This window comes from Podarcis pityusensis, assembly GCF_964106645.2.
Source record: "Podarcis pityusensis genome assembly, chromosome: 10".
Taxonomy (NCBI): Eukaryota; Metazoa; Chordata; class Lepidosauria; order Squamata; family Lacertidae; genus Podarcis; species Podarcis pityusensis.
In genome coordinates this window covers 32,527,669-32,549,430 of record NC_138035.1, presented here as the reverse complement: position 1 = coordinate 32,549,430, position 21,762 = coordinate 32,527,669, and the positions used below count along the sequence as shown (strand labels likewise).

The 21,762-nt window shown below is 44.3% G+C and overlaps 1 protein-coding gene across 2 annotated transcripts; it reads left to right on the top strand.

Moving 5' to 3' along the window:
* The first annotated feature begins 3,946 nt into the window (after positions 1-3,946).
* Positions 3,947-21,548, top strand: PMM1 (phosphomannomutase 1). 2 transcript variants are annotated; one of them, XM_080971945.1, is made up of 9 exons: positions 4,091-4,112; positions 8,407-8,524; positions 9,301-9,376; positions 10,384-10,460; positions 11,308-11,399; positions 12,441-12,540; positions 12,853-12,928; positions 14,315-14,430; positions 17,383-21,548. In XM_080971945.1, the coding sequence occupies exons 2-9, from the start codon at positions 8,519-8,521 to the stop codon at positions 17,503-17,505; spliced, it is 666 nt and encodes a 221-aa protein (XP_080828071.1). In that variant the 5' UTR covers positions 4,091-4,112; positions 8,407-8,518; the 3' UTR covers positions 17,506-21,548. The 2 variants fall into 2 exon arrangements, with proteins under 2 accessions (XP_080828072.1, XP_080828071.1); XM_080971946.1 differs by lacking the exon at positions 9,301-9,376 and having other exon boundaries at positions 3,947-4,112.
* The last annotated feature ends 214 nt before the right edge of the window (positions 21,549-21,762 follow it).

The window sequence follows — 21,762 nt, the reverse complement described above, 5'->3', positions numbered from 1 at the left end:
TTGAATTCCTCTTTGGTGGTTTCCCCCCTTTTCCATTTTTTGTACACATCCTTTTTTAATCTTAACTCAGTTAAAAGTTCTTTAGATAGCCACCCTGGCTTCTTTAGGCACCTTCCATGTTTCCGTCTCATTGGTATTGCCTGAAGTTGTGCTTTTACTATCTCCCTCTTAACAAACTCCCAGCCATCATGAACTCCCTTTCCTTTTAGTATTACTGTCCATGAGATCTCACCCAGCACTTCCCTAAGTTTTATGAAGTCGGCTTTCTTAAAGTCAAGAAATTGAGTCCTAGTATGCTTGGCCTAGTATACTTGCCGATCAGAAGGTCGGCGGTTCAAATCCCTGCAACGGGGTGAGCTCCTATTGCTCGGTCCCTGCTCCCGCGAACCTAGCAGTTCGAAAGCATGTCAAAATGCAAGTAGATAAATAGGTACCGCTCCGGCAGGAAGGTAAACGGCGTTTCCGTGCGCTGCTCTGGTTCGCCAGAAGCGGCTTAGTCATGCTGGCCACATGATCCGGAAGTTGTATGCCGCCTCCCTTGGTCAATAAAGCAAGATGAGCGCTGCAACCCCAGAGTCGGTCACGACTGGACCTAATGGTCAGGGGCCCATTTACCTTTTTAACTTAATCTTAGGGCATCCAAAAAATAGTGCTTTCTGTTGCATGGCTAACATTACTTCTCCAGCAATTATTATTCAGGAGGAAAACGTATATATGTTCTATAATACATCAGTGCTATTGAATCTTTAACAAGTTCTTTAAATTATAGCTCACCATAATTTCAAGGAGTTACCACAGCTGCCTTCTAAAGCCAAATATTTTGCCAGGTCTGGGAGAAGGATGAATACATTATAATAATGCCTGCATTGAGCAAGGCTAGCACTCGTGACAACTGTTCTGTTTGAGCAATTTGTTGCCACATCTCCGGCACAGTAATCTTTGATTTATCATTTGCATCCAAATGCGATGATTGATGGCTCCAGGCTCATCCCAGCATTCAGGACAAATGAACAAATGTAATCATGCCATACAGTTTTCAGTCATAGACAGATGACTTCATTGTTATCTGAGAGAGCAAACTGTCATATCTTTCCTGTGATTTCACCAGTTCTATCAGCATGAATTAACTATTCTTGCAAACAATTTGCCCAGCCCTGAAGGCAGGAAGCATTTCAACATCATTTTGGTTAGAATTCTATACCTCTATTTGAAATCAGCTGGACCTACTTCAGTTTGATAGCTTTCAGATTGCTCTATCAGTCTACCTGTTTTCCCCTCAGTATTTAGATGTTAGTGCAGATTGGACTGCTGCTCTAAAATACTAGAATTTTGAAAGGTTTGCTCTCCATCCCTGTGGTATATTGTTACGGGTTTGCAGTGGGTGGGGGATGATCCCCTAAAATTCCTGGGTGCAATGTTCTCCCCATAATTTCTGAAATTTGTAAATGTGGGGTTTGATCAATGAATTCAGCAACGCCTAAAAAATTAGTCAAGCCAACTTCCTCAGGAGATTGGCTGAGAGGTGCCATCAAAGACCAAAACAGGTGGTGGGAAAGTCATTACCCTGACAAAAGGCACCCAATGGTGTGTTAATTAGCAAAAGGGGGCGGTTGCCAGAGTTACAGGGGGCATGTTGTCACCACAGAAAAAAGTGCCCCTTTTGCATGAGACTTGGGTTGCCCTTTAGCAAGGGTTTTGGTCAGGCTTCCTCAACCTTGGCCCTCCAGATGTTTTGAGACTACAATTCCCATCATCCCTGACCACTGGTCCTGCTAGCTAGGGATCACGGGAGTTGTAGGCCAAAAACATCTGGAGGGCCGAAGTTGAGGAAGCCTGGTTTTGGTGAACTAGAAGGGTGGGGCCAGATGCCATGCAAGCTGATGGACAATCTGTGTGGCGGAGACATACTTTTGAATCCAAAGCTGTTCTGCTGTGGGGAGCAAGCCCCTCTTGAGATGTGATGCACAGAACCCTTTCTCCATCCAGACTCAGGTGTAAAAATGTGTAAAGAAACCATATTTCAAAAAGAGACTACAGTCTACACTGTGCCTCATTTTCCCCAAAGGAAACACAAACCCTGGTTAAGTGTCAAAACCCCTGGAATCTCATACTGCTTGGCAGAGATTGGGGTGGCTGGTAAAAATATATCTGATACTTTGAGCAAAGAACCAGTTGAATGAAGATTCAACCGGCCAACATGTGTACATGGACTAAAGGAGGCCCATTTGTCCTTTGCTTCAGGCAGCAAAATGTTCACGGCCAGCTCTGATCATGTCCCTAATTGCATCAGGGTGAAATATTAGTGTGAAACCTTCCAGCAGCCACCTAAGATGACTAATGCAATAAATAAACAAAGAAAGGGAAGGTGCTGTTTGTTATGGCATGACAATGCTAAAGTAAGTAGCATTAATGTGGAAGCTGATAGTTTTTATCAAATATGGTTGGATGGGTGGATAGGATAAAGGTCATGTACAGATGTGGAAAACTGATATAAATACATGGTTTATAATGTAAACAAGATTGGGGAAAGACTACAAGAAACTTTCAGTTTACTTGCGTTATATTCCTGCCCTTGACAATATTGTACCTCTTTACTGAGACTTTCTGAACATAGCAAAAGTAGTCTCTGTCCAGTGCAACTGAATCAAAAGGTATATAAAACACTTTATTGCAACCTGAGGCATTACTGCTTCATAAACTCCCACTTCTTTTTGGTGCCTGGTGAAGACATTGCTATTCTAACAGGCATTTAAGAGATAATGCCATTATGGTCTTTGCAGCTATTTTAACTAAGATGTTGGTGCTGTGAGGGGAGATATTATTTACTGTATGTTATAAAAGTGATTACCACTTTTAGTTTTGCTATTATTGATTTTAATGTCACATTTGTTTGAACTGTATTACATGGGTTGTTGTTTTTTCTACTGTGCGAGTCAGTTTGGGACTTTTTTGGGGAGAAGGGGCTAGGCAACCAAGAAATAAAATATATACTTTTTAAAAATTCACAAGAGTTTCAGTATTTCCAGAATAACAATGAAGAGGCTAGTAGAGTAAGTGGAACAGGCTAGCAGAGCAACTCTGCATTACCAATGCACAGTACGGTAATTTAGCTATTTTATCTTAAAGAACACAAAACTAAACATTCACAAAGGGCACTCCACACTTCAGTGATAAATATCAGTGGGAGGCGGATAATACCCAGACAGAATCTAGTGCCATCCAGAATCTGCTTTGGGCTACAACTTCCATCAACCCTGGGACTGGTGGGAGTTGTAGCCCAAAAATCTGGAGAGCAGAGTTGGAGGAGAAGGCTGCCATAGCCTTGATTCTTATACTGTATTCCTGTTTCTAATTTCCCATTTACAGCTCACTTGCTTAGCCGGTGCCTCTGACCTACTGCAGTTTTTCTGACATCCTTTTGTCTACCTGGTATGTATGGAGTTTCACATACGACTTATTATTATTATTATTATTATTACTAGTACTACTACTAGTACTACTACATGTATTTTTATATCCCGCCTTTTCCCCTGACAGGGACTCGAGGCGGCTTACTGCTGAAAACATAGAATTCCTCGTGGAAGTGTTTTTGTTCTGTGTTCCGCGTCGGTTTCTTCTCCTTGCTAAAACGTGATGGCGGGAAAACCAAGACGACTATGGCAACACGTTAAGAGAAGTACCGCGGGCGTCCCTTAAGCCGCCGCCGCCGCCGCCGGAGGGAAACGGCGGGAATCTTTGCCCGGCTCTGCGTCCTTTTCCTCGGGAAGGAGCCGCGCCGAGGTCCCGCCGAGCGAGCCAGCCAGCCGGCCGGCCTGCGCTTGGCGCCGAGGCCCCTCCGCCCCCCGGCGGGTGTACGTGTTGCCAGGCCGGTTTACACGAGTCACATGGGCGGCCCTTCGCGCCGCAGTTGGGTCGCCTTCGGGCCGCCGCCTCCCTCCCGCCTCCTTCCCGCCTCCCTGCCAACTGCAGCCTCGTCCCTGCGAAGGAGCCGCCGCCGCCGCCGAGGAGGGAGGGAGGGAAGGAGTCCCGCGGCTGCAATGGCTGCCACCGGGAGCCGGGAGCGGATCCTGTGCCTCTTCGACGTGGATGGGACCCTCACCCCGCCTCGCCAGGTAGCGGATTCCCCCACCCCGATCCCCCACCCCGCTTCGACGGCGCGCCCAGGTCGCCCTTGGGCGATCTTTGGAATGAATGGAGACCCCACGCCGGAGTCGCGCTTCCTGCTGCAGTCGGGTTCGGGCGCTGGAGCTGCTGTCTGGATCGGAGTGCGGACCCAGCTTGCCCAAGCCCGGCAGAAGGGAAGGCAAGAGCGACGCTCCCCCCCCCCCCAACCTCTTCTCCTTCCTGCAACCGGTTACGAAAGAGTTCAACCGCGGGCCAAGAGGTCCGTCAGGATGCAGGCAGGCTGCCGGGTCAGGTCTGGGCTTGGCTGCGGGGCATCTCCGCTAGACGGTTACGTAAGAATGGTGCGCATTGGACCGGACCGCCGACGTGCATCTGCAATATTGCAGCAGGTTTCTTCGGAAGGAAGTCTCGCTGTGTTCAGTGGGGTTTGCTTCCTAGCAAGAGTGTCGGAGCGAGGACAGCAGTCTTAGCGCCGCTGGACAGGCTGGGAGCAACTTTTGAGCAAACATAGGCTTGAGCTATTGGTTTCCACAAACTGGTCAGCTAGGTGCAAACTCTAGGAAGCTCACAAGCAAGGCAGAATGGAACTATCTGATTACTTACTTCTTGGTCCTAGGATCTGGAACTTGGAGGCAGGGATGCCAACAGGATTTCCTGGGTCCTGTAAGCTGTATGTGGGTTGGGTCCTTGCATTGGCAAGAACTGCTGCTTAATCACAGTGGCATAGCATAATCTCAGTGACATAACTGGGGCGATTGCCCTGGATGCAAAATTCTTAGGGGTGCAAAATTTCATAAGAAAAAGAAAGAAAGTAAGTAGTAGTATTAGTAGTAAAAAAAAAAAAAGCAAGCAGATTCTTCTCCTCCATCCTGTGTCAGACTGGCAGCAACAATAGCAAGCTTCTCTTATTTTTTTCTGATGCTCTGGGAGGCTCCATTTCCAAGTCCTATATCAGCTTTTCTTCCTCTGGTTACTTAACAAAAGTGATTAAAAGACTTTAGCAACAGCTGTTTATTTTCCTAATAAGGCTTACAGTGTTGACTCCACAGTTTGCTTTCTAACTTTTTAAAATAGATGTCTGGTTGACTAATTTAAAAAAAAAAAAAAAAAGCTAAGAGTTTTGGGTCCCTGCTGGCCTGGAGCCCAGTACATACGGTATGTCAGACTATAGTTGCACACAAGTGCAGGAAAAAGCCTTAGCAGTTGATTATGTCCAATGTAGAGACTAGTCTTCAGTTTTAAGCCTTTCCACCTCCTCAAACTGCAAGGTGGATGTGACAGGCAATTAGATTTAATCAATTTTAATTGTTACTGTTCTTTGGAAGGGTGAAAAAAAATTAAAAGAAAGCCACCTCAAAGTATTAACCACTGGGCTGGGTCCAAAGTATTGCACATGGAAGTAAAAGAGCTGCTAGTGTTGTTCCAAGAACACATGTGCAGTGCCAGATTGGTAGCTTCTCTTATGCAACCTCTTGCCTATGTGTCAGATTGTTTCATGTCTGTGTCACAAGATTCTAGCTCAAAGGGTAAAGTAGCACTTCCTTGAGCAGAAGACACTTTCAACACATCAAATAAAAAGATTTGATGCATTCCATTAAATTTTCAGCAAAATAATGCATTACACTGCATTGATATGCCCAAATTTGCTGAACTGAGCTGAGAGAACGTGTCACATTTTGGTCCAATGTGTATAGAAACAAGCTGCAAAACTCATCGAATGCAAAAAATTTAAGGTGTCTAAAACTCAGGCCCCCTTTGAGCTTGAGGCTCAGGCCAAATTACCCTCCTGGCATCACCCCCTCCACCTCTGATTGGCCCCGGAGGCACCAAATTTACTATTTATGGAGTCCAGGACCAGGTGGGCTGTGACTGACATTGCACATACACAAGAAAGCAAGCTTAACACTTTTTGGAAATTGGGAGATGGGTGGTTGAGGTGCTAAGTTCATGGGATGTTCCTGACCTACAGGACATCTCAGAGGAGGGCTCAGATTGCATGTACGCCAAGGTTCAGGAAGGACCTAACTGGTCCACTTGGTCAGCAGACTAAAGAAATTGTGTGGGGTGGTTCTGTATCACAACAACCTGGAAGTTCCACAGGATTCACCTGATGCTGCACATTGTAGGGAAATACTGATAATATCAGGCAAGCGGTCAGTCAAAGAAGCTTGCCATTATTGATATTCTCATTGGAGAACTAATAAGCTCTTAAGGCAACTCCAGAGCACAGTTAGACAGCTGTTGCCACTAACCATTCACGCATATATGATGCTATAACCACTGTCAGCCCAAACCTTTGGCTGCCTAGAGTGCAAATGGTGCCCTACCCACTAAGGATAAACCTGTTACCCTCCAGATGTTGTTTGACTCAAACTCCATTCATCCCTGATCACTGGCTACAACATCTGGAGAGCCACAGGTCCCCGAACGCTGCTTTAAGTCTTGCTGCAGCTTTGGGACATCAGTTGCTGCCTTCATCTGTTCCTTCATAATGCTGCTTGAAGAAGGTCCCTACATTCTGCTGCATGGCAAAGCCTTGGCTGTGTCTATTCACTTCACCCTTTGAATTTATTTTTAGATTCACTGGGTGATAAAATCCTAGTGGGGGAAAAACCAAGGAGACAACCTAAATATTATTTGCCTTGTGATCACAATGTTGATTTACTCAGATACTAGTCTTATCTCTCTTGGAGGGGCATAGGGCATGTCCAGAAGTGTTGGATTTGGCGCCCTACAGGAGGTTTGCTTCGCTGTGGATGAGAGAGTATGTCCAAGCAACTCTGAAGAGTTGGCAGAGTGGCTTCCTTTGCATGCAGATCATGTGAGCTCCCATTGCTCTGTTGACGATGCCTTTGCATTAGACCAGCCTGTCCCTTAAGTGTTTGGTTGTTCATTTAACCATCTAATATTTTAATTGTGGCAGGGTGCTGGTGCCGTGTGGATTTTGCAAAGTAAGAGAAATAAATTAGGTGCATATGGTGTTTTTTAAAGTCTGCTACTGCCGTAGCTAAACTCATTTGCAAAACATGCTAGATGAAAAAATGTGTTTGTTTGTTTGTTTGCGCGTGTGTGTGTGTTTTAAATTGACTCTTGTAGGTTGCTGAAGAATATATGGTTTTGTTCCCAACAGCTAGAGGTTGGATCACTAGGAGGTTCCTTGCTTTTTTGCTTTGAAGTGATGGGTGAATTTTCACCAATGTAAATAAAAGTTACAGTTCAGTTCACAAGTGCATCTGATGATAGACAGTGGCAGGGCTGGCTCCAGGTTTGAGAGGGGACTGTGGGCAAAAGTGTCCTTTGGCAGGCCCCCTCCTCTTGTCAGTGGGTCCTGGTGGGCTTATCTGCCTATGGTGCCAATGCTTCAAGTAGCAGTGGGCAACTGTATCTAGCAACATTTTCCGTTTCCCACAGTGCCTCCTAGGTCTGGGGCATTGTGGGAACTTAAAAAGATGGCTGTATCCAACCACCTGGAACCCAGTGCCAGATCAGAAGAGAGGACAAGGCAGGGCAGGAATCAACAGTGGACCTTGTTGTGGTGCTGGGGCCCTGGCAACTGTCCAAGGATGCCAGCTGCTGAGATGCTAGCCCTTTACAATGAAAATACAACTGTTCCTTTTGACAAATAACAGAGAAATCTCAATTGTTTGTGGGTGGTGAGATGGGGTGTGGCGAACTTCAATATGTGTTTGGAGTCAGATCTAAATTGTCACATTATTTTTAACATACACTACAGTTTCCACTCCAGTTAAATCTTTTTTAAAATCACGTATTAAAGAATTAATTGTGAAACCACTTTAACCATTCAGTTAATATTTTTAGTTACAGGAGTGGGAATTGTAGTTTATCAACATTTGGAAGGCCTGAGATTCCCCAGACCTGCTTTATGATATCAAAGCCCAACAAGGAAGAAAAAGAATAGAGTATTCGGTCTCTCCGTTTTGCTGATTGTTCAGCTTTGCTGTGCAAGAGCCTTCCACTTCTATGGCATAAATCCACCAGCTCTCCTGGCATTTCTCTGTTGTTCCAGGTTACAAATGCTCATTCTGCTGCAATGAGTTTATTAATCCCTAGGCAGCCTTCTGCTATATGATGCCGTCCAGATGTTTGGCACTACAACTTCCCATTGCCCCACCCAGTGCTGATCAGATGGGAGTTGCAGTGCACAACATCTGGAGGACACCAGGTTGGAGAAGGCTGCTCTAAGGCAACACAGGTCTCTCAGTAGTTTTTGTTTCCTGCCGGCATGCCAATAACTACCACTCTGTCTCCTTTTCCCTCCAGAAAATTAAGCCTGAAGTAGACGAGTTTCTTCAACAGCTGCGTACGAGAGTGTTAATTGGGGTAGTGGGTGGCTCAGACTACTCCAAGATAGCTGAGCAGCTGGGAGAAGGAGATGAAGGTGAGCAATACACACTTCTGCTCTCTAGGTGCTTTTGTTTAATGGAAGCATATCCAATGACCTGCTGCAAAATCAAGCAATCGTAGCAGTCATATTGGTGGGCAAATTGACACACGCAGAGGAAAGCACATGGTATGGCTGCTGTGGTCTGCACCATTTCAGACTGCAGGGGTGGGGATCATGTGACTCCATGCACCTCCATCCTTTTTCAAGGCAAGCTAATGCGGGGAGAGGTTTGGGCCTAAACTTCACCCAAACAGGCCCCATCTGAAGAGTTCTGTTTTATATGCAGAGGCATTCAAATATGTGATTCTCTACCACTCTGAAGTGGTACAGCCTGGGAAGGACTATCCATGGGCTGTTTCTGCATATTGGAATCAAACCCAAGGCAGTTGCGGCATTTCTGTGCTACTGTAACATAACTTTACTGCAGATCCACAAAGCCAAACTCAGTATTGGAAGGTTCCAAATAGGCCTTGGAAGCTCAGCATGTTCTCCTGTGGCTTCAGACTGGTGGGAAGTGGAATCAGGTTTGGCCTTCGAAAGTGGATTAACTGGCCTCCAGAGCCACATGGACGGGACAGACACCTGTAGCTTCTCTCTATCCTACTCCCAATATCTGAAGCATTACCCAGTGCACTTTCAGTTCAGGATTCCCAAGACATCTCATTATATCCCAGATCTATAAGGGGTGGATTTAAATTGGCCCAATGCAGTTTCGGCATCCTCTTGATCAGGTCCAACAAGAGCTGTGTGCCTGACTTATTCCAATGCAGGTACATCACGAGGGAAGACAGATGAAGGTCCCAGCAGAGAAAGCAGGAACAGCAGCACAGCAAAGCAAAGAGGGAGGTACTGAGGTGATGGGGAAAGGCGGAGATGGGGACAGAGCCAAGGGCATCATGGGATATTTGTTTGGTACAGACATAGAAACAGGGACCCAGAAAACTGCAGGCACTTGCAATGCAGTGTCATATGGAATAGAAGCAGCTTCCAGAGAAGCAGAGAAGGAAGCCACCTGTTGTATTTATACTGCAAACGGTCAATCCTATCTGGCCTGCAATAATCCTAATAGGGTTGGAGGGAATCCTACAGTAAATGGCATCATGAGTTCATTCACAGCCCATGTTTCCAGACTTAGCTTGTGGGGTCCCTCTGAGCTCGTGGTCCTAAATGCAAGACTTGCATCCATTCGCAGAAGTAAAGCAGAACGGTTGTTCCATGCCTTTGCATTCCCCTCCATTGCCCCTTCCCCCAGTAACAAAGAATAATATCAGATTCTAAAACCTTCCTTCTAGACTAGAGATAACCTAATGTTCCCTTAAACGGCAAGTGAACTGCTGATTCAGCATTGGCCTTTTTATCACTGCTGGGAAAGGCCAGTGTGAAATAACCTGTAGCTGCAGATCTGTGCACATTTACTTGCAAGTAAGCTTCATTGAGCACAGAGACACGTGCTTCTGAGTAAACAAGCTCAGGGTTGCACTCAGAGTTACTGAGACGACGTTCCAAATGGAAAAGTGGGGGAGGCCAGACAAAGAGAACATGGGCAGGCACAATTCAGCTTTGTTGCTGCGTCTGTCAGATGATTGAGTTCTCACTCAGCAACTTGCACACCTTCATCTGTAAAATGGGAGCATCACTGCCGGCATTCATGAGCATCACTATTTTCAGGGCACCTCAAATCAAACTTTGCTGAAGTGTCAGAATAAAGCCACAGAGATCCTGCGATTCAGCATCCACTTCCCTTGCAGCCCCTATCCATCTGACTGATTGATATTTCTCTCTCACCTTCATTTCCCTTCCTTAACTTCTTCTCCTCAACATCCTTTTTGCCCCTACAAATCTATTCCCCACAGTTATCGACAAGTTTGATTACGTCTTTGCAGAAAATGGCACCGTGCAGTACAAGAATGGGCAACTGGTCTCCAAGCAGGTAGGCCCCGCCGCTTTGTGCTCTGTCACCAAGGCTGCAAATTTCCTCCTCCTCTCGCCCTCCTCTGCCAAATCTCTCAGAGAGAAATGATGGTTATCTGGCTCCATACAGTTATCTGATGTCAGTATTTTATTGAGGAAGGATTTCCCTCTCCCCGCTCCAAAAAAGGAGGCAAAACTTTGAAGTAATACTTGAACAATTTTAATTCATGAAGTAATATGCCCAACGTCTTTCTGGCATCTTCAGGGGCACTCAGAAATGACAATAATAATCTTAACATAAAGATATACATGCTATATTAAATATGTAAGGTATTTGTATGGGTATTATTTATAAGGATATTAATATTCCGTGCTTTTCATATATATTATATATAGTATAACTTAGGGCTATGGAGTCCCCGATGTTTTAGTCCCTGAGAGGACACAGTATCTCCTCACAGGAGCAACTGGATAATCTGTTGCTCCTGGCTCTTCCCACAGCAGGAAGGCCCCTCCCCAGGCCTTAGATAAATGCATGTAGTCTTGGAAGGGACCCCAAAGGTCATCCAGTCCAACCCCCTGCAATACAGGAATGTGGACATCTAATCCTTGTTGTGATTTCTTTTAGTGTATAGTGATTTGTCAAAAACATGTTGAGCATATTACAGCACAAATTAAAATTCTGAAGCAGCATTTTGAATCTTCACTTCCTTTTTTCCTGGATTTCCTGGTCCTTTTGGTGCTGCCCCTCTCCTTTCATTTTTGTTCCATTCAACATATAATAAAACAACCTGTTTTGATGTTCACAATGTGGGTGGATTTGGTAAGAGAATTGCACTCTGTTGCCTTTGGCTTTTTTTTGACAGGCTATCCAGAACCACCTTGGGGAAGAACTTCTTCAGGATCTGATCAACTTCTGCCTCAACTACATGGCACTTCTAAAGCTGCCCAAGAAACGGTAATGGTCCTTCCTTATTCCAGGGCCTGCAGACTCTGGCTTGTCACCTTAAGGAAGTGTCCCAGTCCCATTGGTCAGGAAGTGCCCCAACTTCTCCAGAGAGACTTTTTAGGGCAAGCTTCGAGCTTGGGGAGGGGCTTTCCTTCCTTAAGTTAACTTATCAAAGGATTCAGGTCTCTCTTTTTATTTTCCAGATACTATGTGAGTATTTAGAACCACAAAGTTGATAATCCAGCCCGCCCAGCTAAAACAAAGAACCTTAATCTTCAAATAATATCCAGCAGAAACCTTCCCACTGTTTTATTGAATACCTGAAAGGGAAATATTCCATAATTTCTTTCAGCACTTGATTTCATTGCATAACTGTTCTTAGAGTTGGGTAACATGTTAGGAAGAAATCCCTTCCTTTCTGGAGTTTAAACTCATTGCCCTGTATTCACTATACTGTCTAACTAGTTGCTATTGTTTCCCCACTTTTTCCAATATCCTTCTATATATTTTTAAGGAGTCAGTGTTTAGAACAGAAGGAAAGCAACTCTGATTTAACTTAGCCTTCACAGATGTTGTGTCTTTTGAGTACCACTTTCTTAAAAAACAGGTTAACTTTGATTCAGTTTATGTTATTTTGCTACACTATAATGCTGTGCCCAACATTGCAAACATACTGCATACTTTGTCCATGGGAATTTTGCATCCTGAATAAGTGAAACATTAAAGAGTGGTATTCTAGGCATTTACTTCTAATAGCTCCAGCTCTTGTAGGGGGAAAAATCACCCTGGAAAAAGTAAGATGCGATAGGTAAGGGCCATGAGGAATCTATGATGAGCTCTCTTAGGAAAAGTTGCATGCCACACACCATAAGCAAGTTAGAGGTCCCTCTTCTTGCGATTAGTTTGACCTTGTGTTGTATCACGGCAGGAAGATTCTGCTTGACCATGTTAAAGAAATCATGAGACTGCAACAGAACTGTCCTTTTTTTTACAACCACATACTCAAGTTTCTCCTTCTCTCTTCCCCTTTAAAAAAATAATAATTCTCAGGGGGACGTTTATTGAATTTCGCAATGGAATGTTGAACATCTCTCCTATTGGTCGAAGCTGCACTTTGGAAGAACGAATAGAATTTTCAGAACTGGACAAGGTAAATAATGAACATTAGGCTCCAAATGTATTTGTGGCACACTGGAGCCTGTTAGAACCCCAGGGTGTTGTGTTGTGTGTGTTTTCTAAGTATTAACCCTGTTGCTAGGGTACCTTGCCTATAAGCTGGAGCTAAACAGGAATATTATTCTGACTGGTCACAGTTCTTGAAAGAAATTGCAAGGCACAAACACAAAATACTGTGTTTCATGGGGGAAAGTGGGATCTGACAAGGATCAAAGTAATTGAGGGGGATGTTTCCTTATCCCTCTTCAGTCCTCCTTCACTTGTTTTCTATTCATCTCCTTTACAGAAAGAGAGGATTCGAGAGAAGTTTGTAGCTGCCCTGCAGAGGGAGTTTGCCGGCAAAGGCCTGCGGTTTTCCCGAGGTGAGAGTTTTCTTAGTCCTCTCTGTGATTTGGGAGGAATGGATAGGAAAAACAATTGATTTTGTATTCAAGAAGAATATACATATATTCTTTTTTGGCTGTGTTGTGCTTTTGTGCACACAAGTTCATTATTCTTGTGCTACAAACTAACAATAAAAAAGATTTTTTTAAAGTGACTTTGGGTGCTTGGTACAATTAGTTTTGGGGTCTTAGAAAAACAAAATACCTAGCATGGTTTATGTTTAAAAAACTGGGTAAGTGCTTTGATACAGGACTTAAAAGAGGTTTCCCTGTGGTGATCCCTGTCCGCAATGAGTTTCTTTTCCATACTATTCTAAAACCCTCAAACTTTTTAGACATAACCCCCATTTAATTGAGTGAAACATACTTCCAAGTTAGTGTTCTTGGAAGGACTGCTGTTTTAACTGAGGGATCACTTTCTTTGCCAAGAATTGCCAGGATCAGAGCATGGTCTGTGGCTAGCAGCGCTCTGCCTAATATTCCAGTGGTCTGGCAGCAATGCACTGTTTTGAGTGCAACCCTATCGATTTGTTAGCCCTCTGTGCTCCTGCCCCCCCCCCATCCCAAGTATGTGTGCCCCCTTCACTGCCACCCCCTGACCTCTACGCATTCAGCAGCAGACTGAAGGGGGAAATAGCTGTACCTGAAATTGTGGGCCTAATCATTTGTACATCCTTCATGTAGCTAACATTTGACTAGGAGTACAGTGCAGGCAATAGTGGGCTCTTTGTCCCTTACTAGGGGGCTGGCAGGTGGCCATATTTCCTTTATTTGTGGTGGGGGCAGTTGCTATTGGAGCTGTTGCCACCAGCATGCCAGAATAATTTATCTGGAATACAGCTGTAGTACTGCCAAACTGACAGCGAATGAGGTCTCATGGCAAAAGTCCTTTGCTCTGTCCTGCAGTGATCCAATCTGCATTTTACGTTCGTCCCACAGTTAACAGACTCTCCTTTCCCTGCCCAGCCGTACTTAGAAGATAAGAACACTTTAGAATAGGGTTCCCTGCCAGCCCTCCAGCCAAAAAACTTGAGAGCCACCCTTCCCCCTTGTAGATATTTTTTCTGAGAAGTCATTAGCTCCTGCTCCTCACACTTCCCCAGCCAACTGTTTCTTGTTTGTGCCTTTGGCTGATGGGGCCTTGCTGACGCCATTCCGTCCCGTTGCCATAGAAACGGCAGCTACTGAATTAATGTGTCAGAGAAGCAGGCAGGCTGGCAGCCATGGTGCATGACCATCTATCACGGAACAATTTATTCTACAAAAGCCATTTGCACCTGAGGTGTTGAGGGGAGATCTTTTTCCTGCAAGCCTCCACCTTCAATCTGTTTCCCTTAATTCCATCACACTTTCCCCCTCTGGCAGGTGGGATGATCAGCTTTGACGTCTTCCCTGAGGGCTGGGACAAGCGCTATTGCCTCGATATCCTTGAGGATGAGAGATTCGACACCATCCATTTCTTTGGGAATGAGACAAGTCCAGTAAGTAAATCTGACCAAAGCCCTGTTCTTTGACAAGGGGCCAAGTCCTGTGTGGGATTGAGGAAGATAAAGCTGTCCATATCTAAACTGGCAGGCTCTCCGCAGGGCTACATTGCATTAAAATAACCAGCAGACTCCCATTTCCACTGTGGCTCAACTGTGTCTTTTCCACAATGTTTAAAGGGCATTTGTGTATTTCAAAACATTTGGTAAATAAACCTGGGGACCATGGCTGAAAGCCTGTTTTCAGATGTTCAAATGCCCTTTGGATGTTTCAGAAAAGACACAACTGATGTGTGATGGGAGCATTTGCTGTAAGGTTTGAAGTGGCTCTCATTCGCATTTTCCAGCCTTACAAGTTGCTACCTGGACTGCATGAAAGCAAGTATAAACTAACAGTGCCCTCTTCTGGTGACTGGAAAATGCTAAGACATCTGTTCAGGTGCCATTTCATTTCAACATCTCTTAAGGGATTTGTCTGCACAGAAGCTTTGTGAGGAAGGAGAAAAAGAAGTGGGCAACTTTTGTATCACATGAACACAATGAATCTTACAGTGCAGACAGTGCAGAAGGTTGGTGGTTCAAATCCCCGCGACGGGGTGAGCTCCCGTTGCTCTGTCCCAGCTCCTGCCAACCTAGCATTTCGAAAGCACACCAGTGCATGTAGATAAATAGGTTCCGCTGTGGCGGGAAGGTAAACGGCATTTCCATGCACTCTGGTTTCCGTCACGGTGTTCCATTGCACCAGAAATGGTTTAGTCATGCTGGCCACATGACCTGGAAAGCTGCCTGTGGACAAACACCCAGCTCCTTTGGCCTGAAAGCAAAATGAGTGCTGCACCCCATAGTCATCCCATAACCGTCCAGGGGTCTTTTACCTTTTACCTTTACCTTACACAGCTTTAAAAAAACACTCTGAAAATGCTCTGAAGAAAACCATTTTAAAGCTCACAATGGAAAATTTCATAGGGAACTATTTTAGCTCATCAGCGCCATCTGGTGTCACAATGTTGGAACAGTGCAAGTAGATAAATAGGTACCGCTGTGGCGGGAAGGTAAACAGCGTTTCTGTGCACACTCTGGTTTCCGTCACGCTGTTCCGTTGTGCCAGAAGCGGTTTAGTCATGATGGCCACATGACCTGGAAAGCTGTCTGTGGACAAACACCAGCTCCCTCAGCCTGCAAATGAGATGAGCACTGCACCCCATAGTTGCCTTTGACTGGACTTAACTGTCCAGGGGTCCCTTATCTTTACCTTTACCTGTCTGCACAGAAGCTTTGCAAGGAAGGAGAAAAGAAAGTGGGCAACTTTTGTCTCACATGCTCATCATGAATCTTACCGTGCAGACAACGCAGCCCACTATTCAGCCCTTGCGTAATTGCTTTCAGGTGCATTGTGGTCACATTCTGATTATCTGGTGTGGGTGCTCTGCAGAGATTGGATTCACCAGTTAAGCACACCCAACCCTCTTTTTTTAAAAAAAAAAAAACAACCTACACATGGATACACTTATATAAAACATGCCTGCAATAGCGTGGTTCATTGGCTCTCTTCCCTCCCTGTCAGCATCTGTCAGCATGTGAGGTCATGACTACTGATGCATGGCAGGGGAAAATCAATACCATGAGCAGCAGCATCACTTCAGATTAGGTTTTACATGAAGTCAGGTCCCACAAGAAATACTTTAATTTACAAATTCTAGGGTACGCAGTCCCTTGGGTATGCAGAAACCACCTTCTGATCCAATAGGCACCACACAACCCGAGTTCAGGATTAGAAGGGAGCAGGAGTGGGGGGAAGATACTCTTTCCAGGGCTCAATAAATACAGTGCTTTCCAGAAGCAGTGATTTTTGTGTCTCGCTGCCCACCTCTGCATTATTTTCAATTCCTTGCCAGTTTCAGATGGCTTGAGCCTCCCGGCAAGGGTAATGATCCTGAGACTCTCCAGATGTTGCTGAATTCCAGCTCTCATTGGCCCCAGTTGGCCGGTGGCCGATGGTCACAGGCGATGAGGATTGCAGTGCAAAAATATCTAGTCCATCATTGCATTTTCACTGTGGCCAATCAGATGTCTAAGGGAAGTGGGGCCTGAGTGCAACAGCATTCTGCTGACTTGTGATTCCCAGCAACTGGTATAAAGCTATCCATTTTTGGGTGAAGGTGTGGCATATATGCCTTGAAGTAAATAAATAAATCTGAGGTCTGGCAGGGGGACTCATATTCTGCCTTAATGGGGGGTGGAAATTGGATGGTGGTGATGATTATTTATACCCTGCCCATCTAGCTGGGTTTCCCCAGCCACTCTGGGCGGCTCCCAACAGAATATTAAAAACACGATAAAACATCAAACATTAAAAACTTCCCTAAACAGGGCTGCCTTCAGATGTCTTCTAAAAGTATGATAGTTGTTTATTTCCTTCACATCTGATGGGACGGCATTCCACAGGGTGGACACCACTACTGAGAAGGCCCTCTGCCTGGTTCCCTGCAGCCTCACTTCTTGCAGTGAGGGAAACCACCAGAAGGCCTTTGGCGCTGGACCTCAGAGTCTGAGTTGAAGGATGGGGGTGGAGACGCTCCTTCAGGTATACTGGGCCGGGGCCGTTTAGGGCTTTAAAGGTCAGCACCAACACTTTGAATTGTGCTCGGAAACGAGTCTGTGTTTTTCAAGTATAGTAAGGCTGCAACTTACAGAGGGAATACACCTAAAGCCAAAATTGTGTATAGTCCAAACACATTGGGTTTAATGGCAGGTGGGATTGCCAAAGTCTTTTTCCTGGACACCCACTCCCTTTCTGCCCCCTTTTTATTCATTGAGCTTGAACGTGCACATGTTAAATGCGCCCAGGTTGTGGGCTTACGGTATTGTATACTTGCCTGCTCATTTTAACCACCACGTCCAGCATCCTAATTCTAAGCACCCAATAGTAAAGATTCTTCTTATCCTTAGGGTGGGAATGATTATGAAATCTATGACGACCCTCGCACGGTGGGGCACAGCATCCAGTCTCCGCAAGACACAGTCCGGAGGTGCCAGGAGATCTTCTTTCCAGAGACAGTGAATGAATCTTGACTCGTGGTGTCCCTGCTGCTCTCGATCACTCGGATGAGACCCTCACTCACCTTAGGAAAGCACCTTTTGGATCCTTTCAGGACTTGCTGAGGCCCAAGGTCAAAATGCACTTTGGAAGTGGGAGCTGGAGTGTCAGAAAGGGAGGGAGATGATGAAAGCTGTTCATCAGTTGCACCATCATCTTGCTACTGGGGAGCTGCAGAACCCCAGTTGCCATATCCTCATTCCCACCAAACAAGGTAAAGTGTTGTTGCTTATGTTTAAAGTGAAACCTGTATTCTAGTTAAGGCTTTTTTCCTTTCTTATTTGGAAGCTAATAATCACTCTTCCCCACAGATTCACCCAAATGAACCTATTTTTGAGATGATGACTATAATGATTGAAATAATTTATATACCACCTTCCATTTCTAGAAGAAATGCCAAGGCGATATTTTTGAGATGAATCTCAGAAAGACACTAAAGTTATATTTAAAAGGGAGCAGGGCCTGTAGTGTTACAAGTACAAGACCTGTCAAGTATTTTCATATTCTTGAACCATCAGTGTGGTTGGCAAATTATTTTTTGAGAGACTTTTTAATGTGCAAAAGGAGAGCGTAACTTGAACGATAAATAATGGCCCCTCCTAGCAGTAGTAATGTTTTGTTTTGTTTTTTAGACATTGACACGTGGCTATTGTGCCAGACTGTGGCTTGGATATGCACTTCACACCCATTGAAAACAATGCAGTATGGATGCTGGCATCCACACTGAGATGCACATCTCATTTATGCCTGTGCTTCCTGATCTGGCAAGTGATACCTGTACAGAAACTTTCTGCTGCATGCAGATCTCCATCACTCGATCAGGCTGAACAACAGTGCTGAATTGTGCATCTTTAAACAGATTTCAGCTATGTTAGTTGGATGACCTTTCAGCAATGTTAGGGACTGTGCTGTTGTAAACGACTTTGTAACAAAGGCAACATGTTCATTTGGCCCCCAAAGTAAAGAGTATAAAAGACAAGTGGGGCCTTCAACAAAATGTTGCAGTGTGGAGAGTTCCTATTCAGTGCCCTCCCCCCAGATATTCCATTCCATCCTCAGAAAGCATTCTGTGGCCCCTGAGCACCTTCAGGCTTCAGCAGTTATTTTGGGTGGTGGTTGGTTTCCTTAAATATCCTCTGTTCTTCTTGAGCTATTCCCAAACCTGCAGCTATCTCCCTCTTCTGTATATGTGGTGTTTTGTCTACATAAACAATGGCACTCGCACTGAAAATAGAGAGCATGATGGTTTGAACATAGGGCAACAGAAGGACCAAGTTCTAATGCATTCACACATTCATAAATCCAGATGAATTAAACCAGGTTTATGAATGAGGAAATGTTTACAGCTGTAGCTTTCATATCATTCCTGATTAGTCATCAGATTGCGATGTAGATTTCCTTCTAGACTTGTCTGATTAAGAATCTAAAGTTCAGATTTACTAAATGTTTGAATGTGAAATTAGCTATAAACTACTGAGACTAGCCAAACTGTAGCAAACATTGCTACTGTTTATTGTTTCCGTAAGCGTATATTCTATTTTAAATTACCTTCAGTGTAGACAGAGCAGCAGCCTTCGTTACTGTAGTCTCCAAACCCTAGATTTTTATATTTAATACAGAAATATTTTCTTTAGTTTCCAGGGGGTAATGGTGTTAGTCTACTGCAGCAAAAACAAAGAGACTAAAGATTTGCCTGTTTCTGCCTTTAGATAAAAATAGGGATAAGAGTAATGGTTAAATGCAAAAGGTTCTTCCTCTGGTTGGTGACTTCCCATGAGATACCGTCAGAGTACAATTATATATGCTAGGGCTGGGCAATATATCAATATATTGTCCAAAACCCGTTTGAAGGCCATATGGTGACATCAGTTTCATAAATCACAAATCATGGTGTGTGTTCAGACTGGATGATATATCAACCAAAACTGGTTTGAAGTCCATTTCATGGTATCGGGTTCATAATTTTTGACCTGGCAAAATATCATAAATCATAATGTATGTATGTATGTTGCTATGCAAAAATCACGATAACTCTTGTCGGCTGAGCTCTTCCCTGCCTCCTGCAGGGAGCAGCAAATCACAAGAGCAGTCGCTGGCAAAAATCACAATGCAGGAAAAACTGTGAAGCCAACCAACGCCTCTACATAGCTCCATCCTTATTTCAGACGTTGTGATATATTGGTATATCACGATGTTTAGCTGTGGCTATATCACGATGTTGAAAACCAGATTATCGCCCAGCCCTAATATATGCATTCTACATACTGTGCCACACTAAGATTGAGTTGCTTCATGCTGCTTACTTTTCATTAAACAAACAAACAAAAACAACCCCAGTTCCTAGCTCTCATGGTTTCATGCACAGTGTTGTGAATTTGGAAGCAAAGCCTTCCAAGCAGTAAAAGAACACAGAACCGGATGCTATGACTCAACTTTCCTTTGTATCTGTTAAGTTCCCCCTCTGGTCATTGTCTTGTCTGACCTTTGTATCCTATTCCCTTCTACACTTGTCCTCGTAATTCTTTCACCCCAGTCAAAAAATATCTCAATATTTTCCAATAAGCCAACAATGTATTTCACTCGGAGCCAGTTATGGGTTGATAATTTGCATATTTACAGGTTTATGCTGATGAAAATGAACATTGTTTTTGTCAGTGCCAATAGATCAAGGGTACAGAAGCTGCGACTTGACTATAATTCCCATCACCAATGACCACTTCAGCTTTGGACACTGGGAGTCCAGCAGTATCTCAAGGGGAAGAGGTTCTTTCATCCATGCAGGACACCCAGTCCATAGCACATTTGAGCAGGGCATAAGGAGGACACAGGTAGAGTGTATGTGCCCTTTAAACAACAGGTAAATAAATTCAGGATACCTGCTGTCCTACAAGGCTGTCCCCTCCAAGATTCCTGAAAGAAGGAAAGCACAAAAAACTTTAATAGAGAAAGGGCACGACCCTTTTATTATGTACTCCTCAGTAGAAGATAGCCGTCTACACTCCATAGGTCTCAGAAATGGTGTCTGTACTCTCACCCTCTGCCTCAAGGCAGGCCGTGGGCTTTGTATGGCACTGTAGATCAGAACTTGTACAGTTCAACTGAAACTCCAGGGAAAAAAGTGACAGCTGTAGTAGTCAGGGCAGGGCAGCCTCTTATGAGTAGATGATCGGCTGCCCTATTCCCTCCTCTACTCAGTGGAACATGGAGCTCTCCAAAGCGAATGTTCATATTACGTAGCTCATACCATCATCATCTGCAATGAATGCTTCCAGCTACTTTCATATGAACATGAACGCAAGGTTTGTTTATATACAATACACTAGTGTAGGACCGCAGCTTGCTACCTGCATGAATGGATATTTGAAAATAAAGGGTAGCGAGGAAGGGATTTATCTTAGGTGATTGTCACTGCCGTTCCCAAACTGGTGCCCTCCAGGACTGACAGCCTTGCAGCTACTGAAGTCAAATGTAGCTGATTGGCACTGCAGTCTAAACCAGAAGACACCAGGCTGGAGAAGTCGGGTTTGAAAAGTTGCATCAATGATGTTTTCACCTAGTACTGTGTCTTCATGTCTGCATCTTCACTTGTACCTGGTTTAACTCCTGTGCTGCTGTGTTTCTGTTCTGAAGAGATTACTCCTCCTTTCCCCTCTGAGCCACCGCCTCTTTTCAGCAGGAGATATCTGAATGACTTTCACAGGAAGGAACTGATTCCGACACAGAGCGACTGGGTTTTTTTAGAATGGACCAAAAAAAAAAAGCAATGTTCAGTTAATGAGAAATGTATCCTTATTTAAATTTTATGTGAAAACCAGATGTCTATTACTGACCCGTTTGTGGGTTTTTGTTCACAGGCAGCTGTTTTATATATATACTAGAAATATATATATATGCTTTTTAATGCATCACAAACAGGCAGCTGAGCTCCTACACCCAGGCTTCTATGCTTTGTAGTTCAATATTGTAACTTAATGTGGAACTAAATAATAATAATAATAATGAAGGCACAGGAAATCAATACTATTTGTTTTTGTTATTTCTGGGTAATTTGCATGTGCTCAAATTCAAACAGACAAAAAGCACAAAGATTAACAACTTGGTAGCTTAGTTTGACTGACCACCTACAGTATCTGTGAAGGTCAGATTTCCCTCACAGAGCCTTCTCTAGCCTGGATTATGTTGGACTTCAGTCAGCCCCAATCCTTATGGCCAATTGCCAAGGATAATGATAT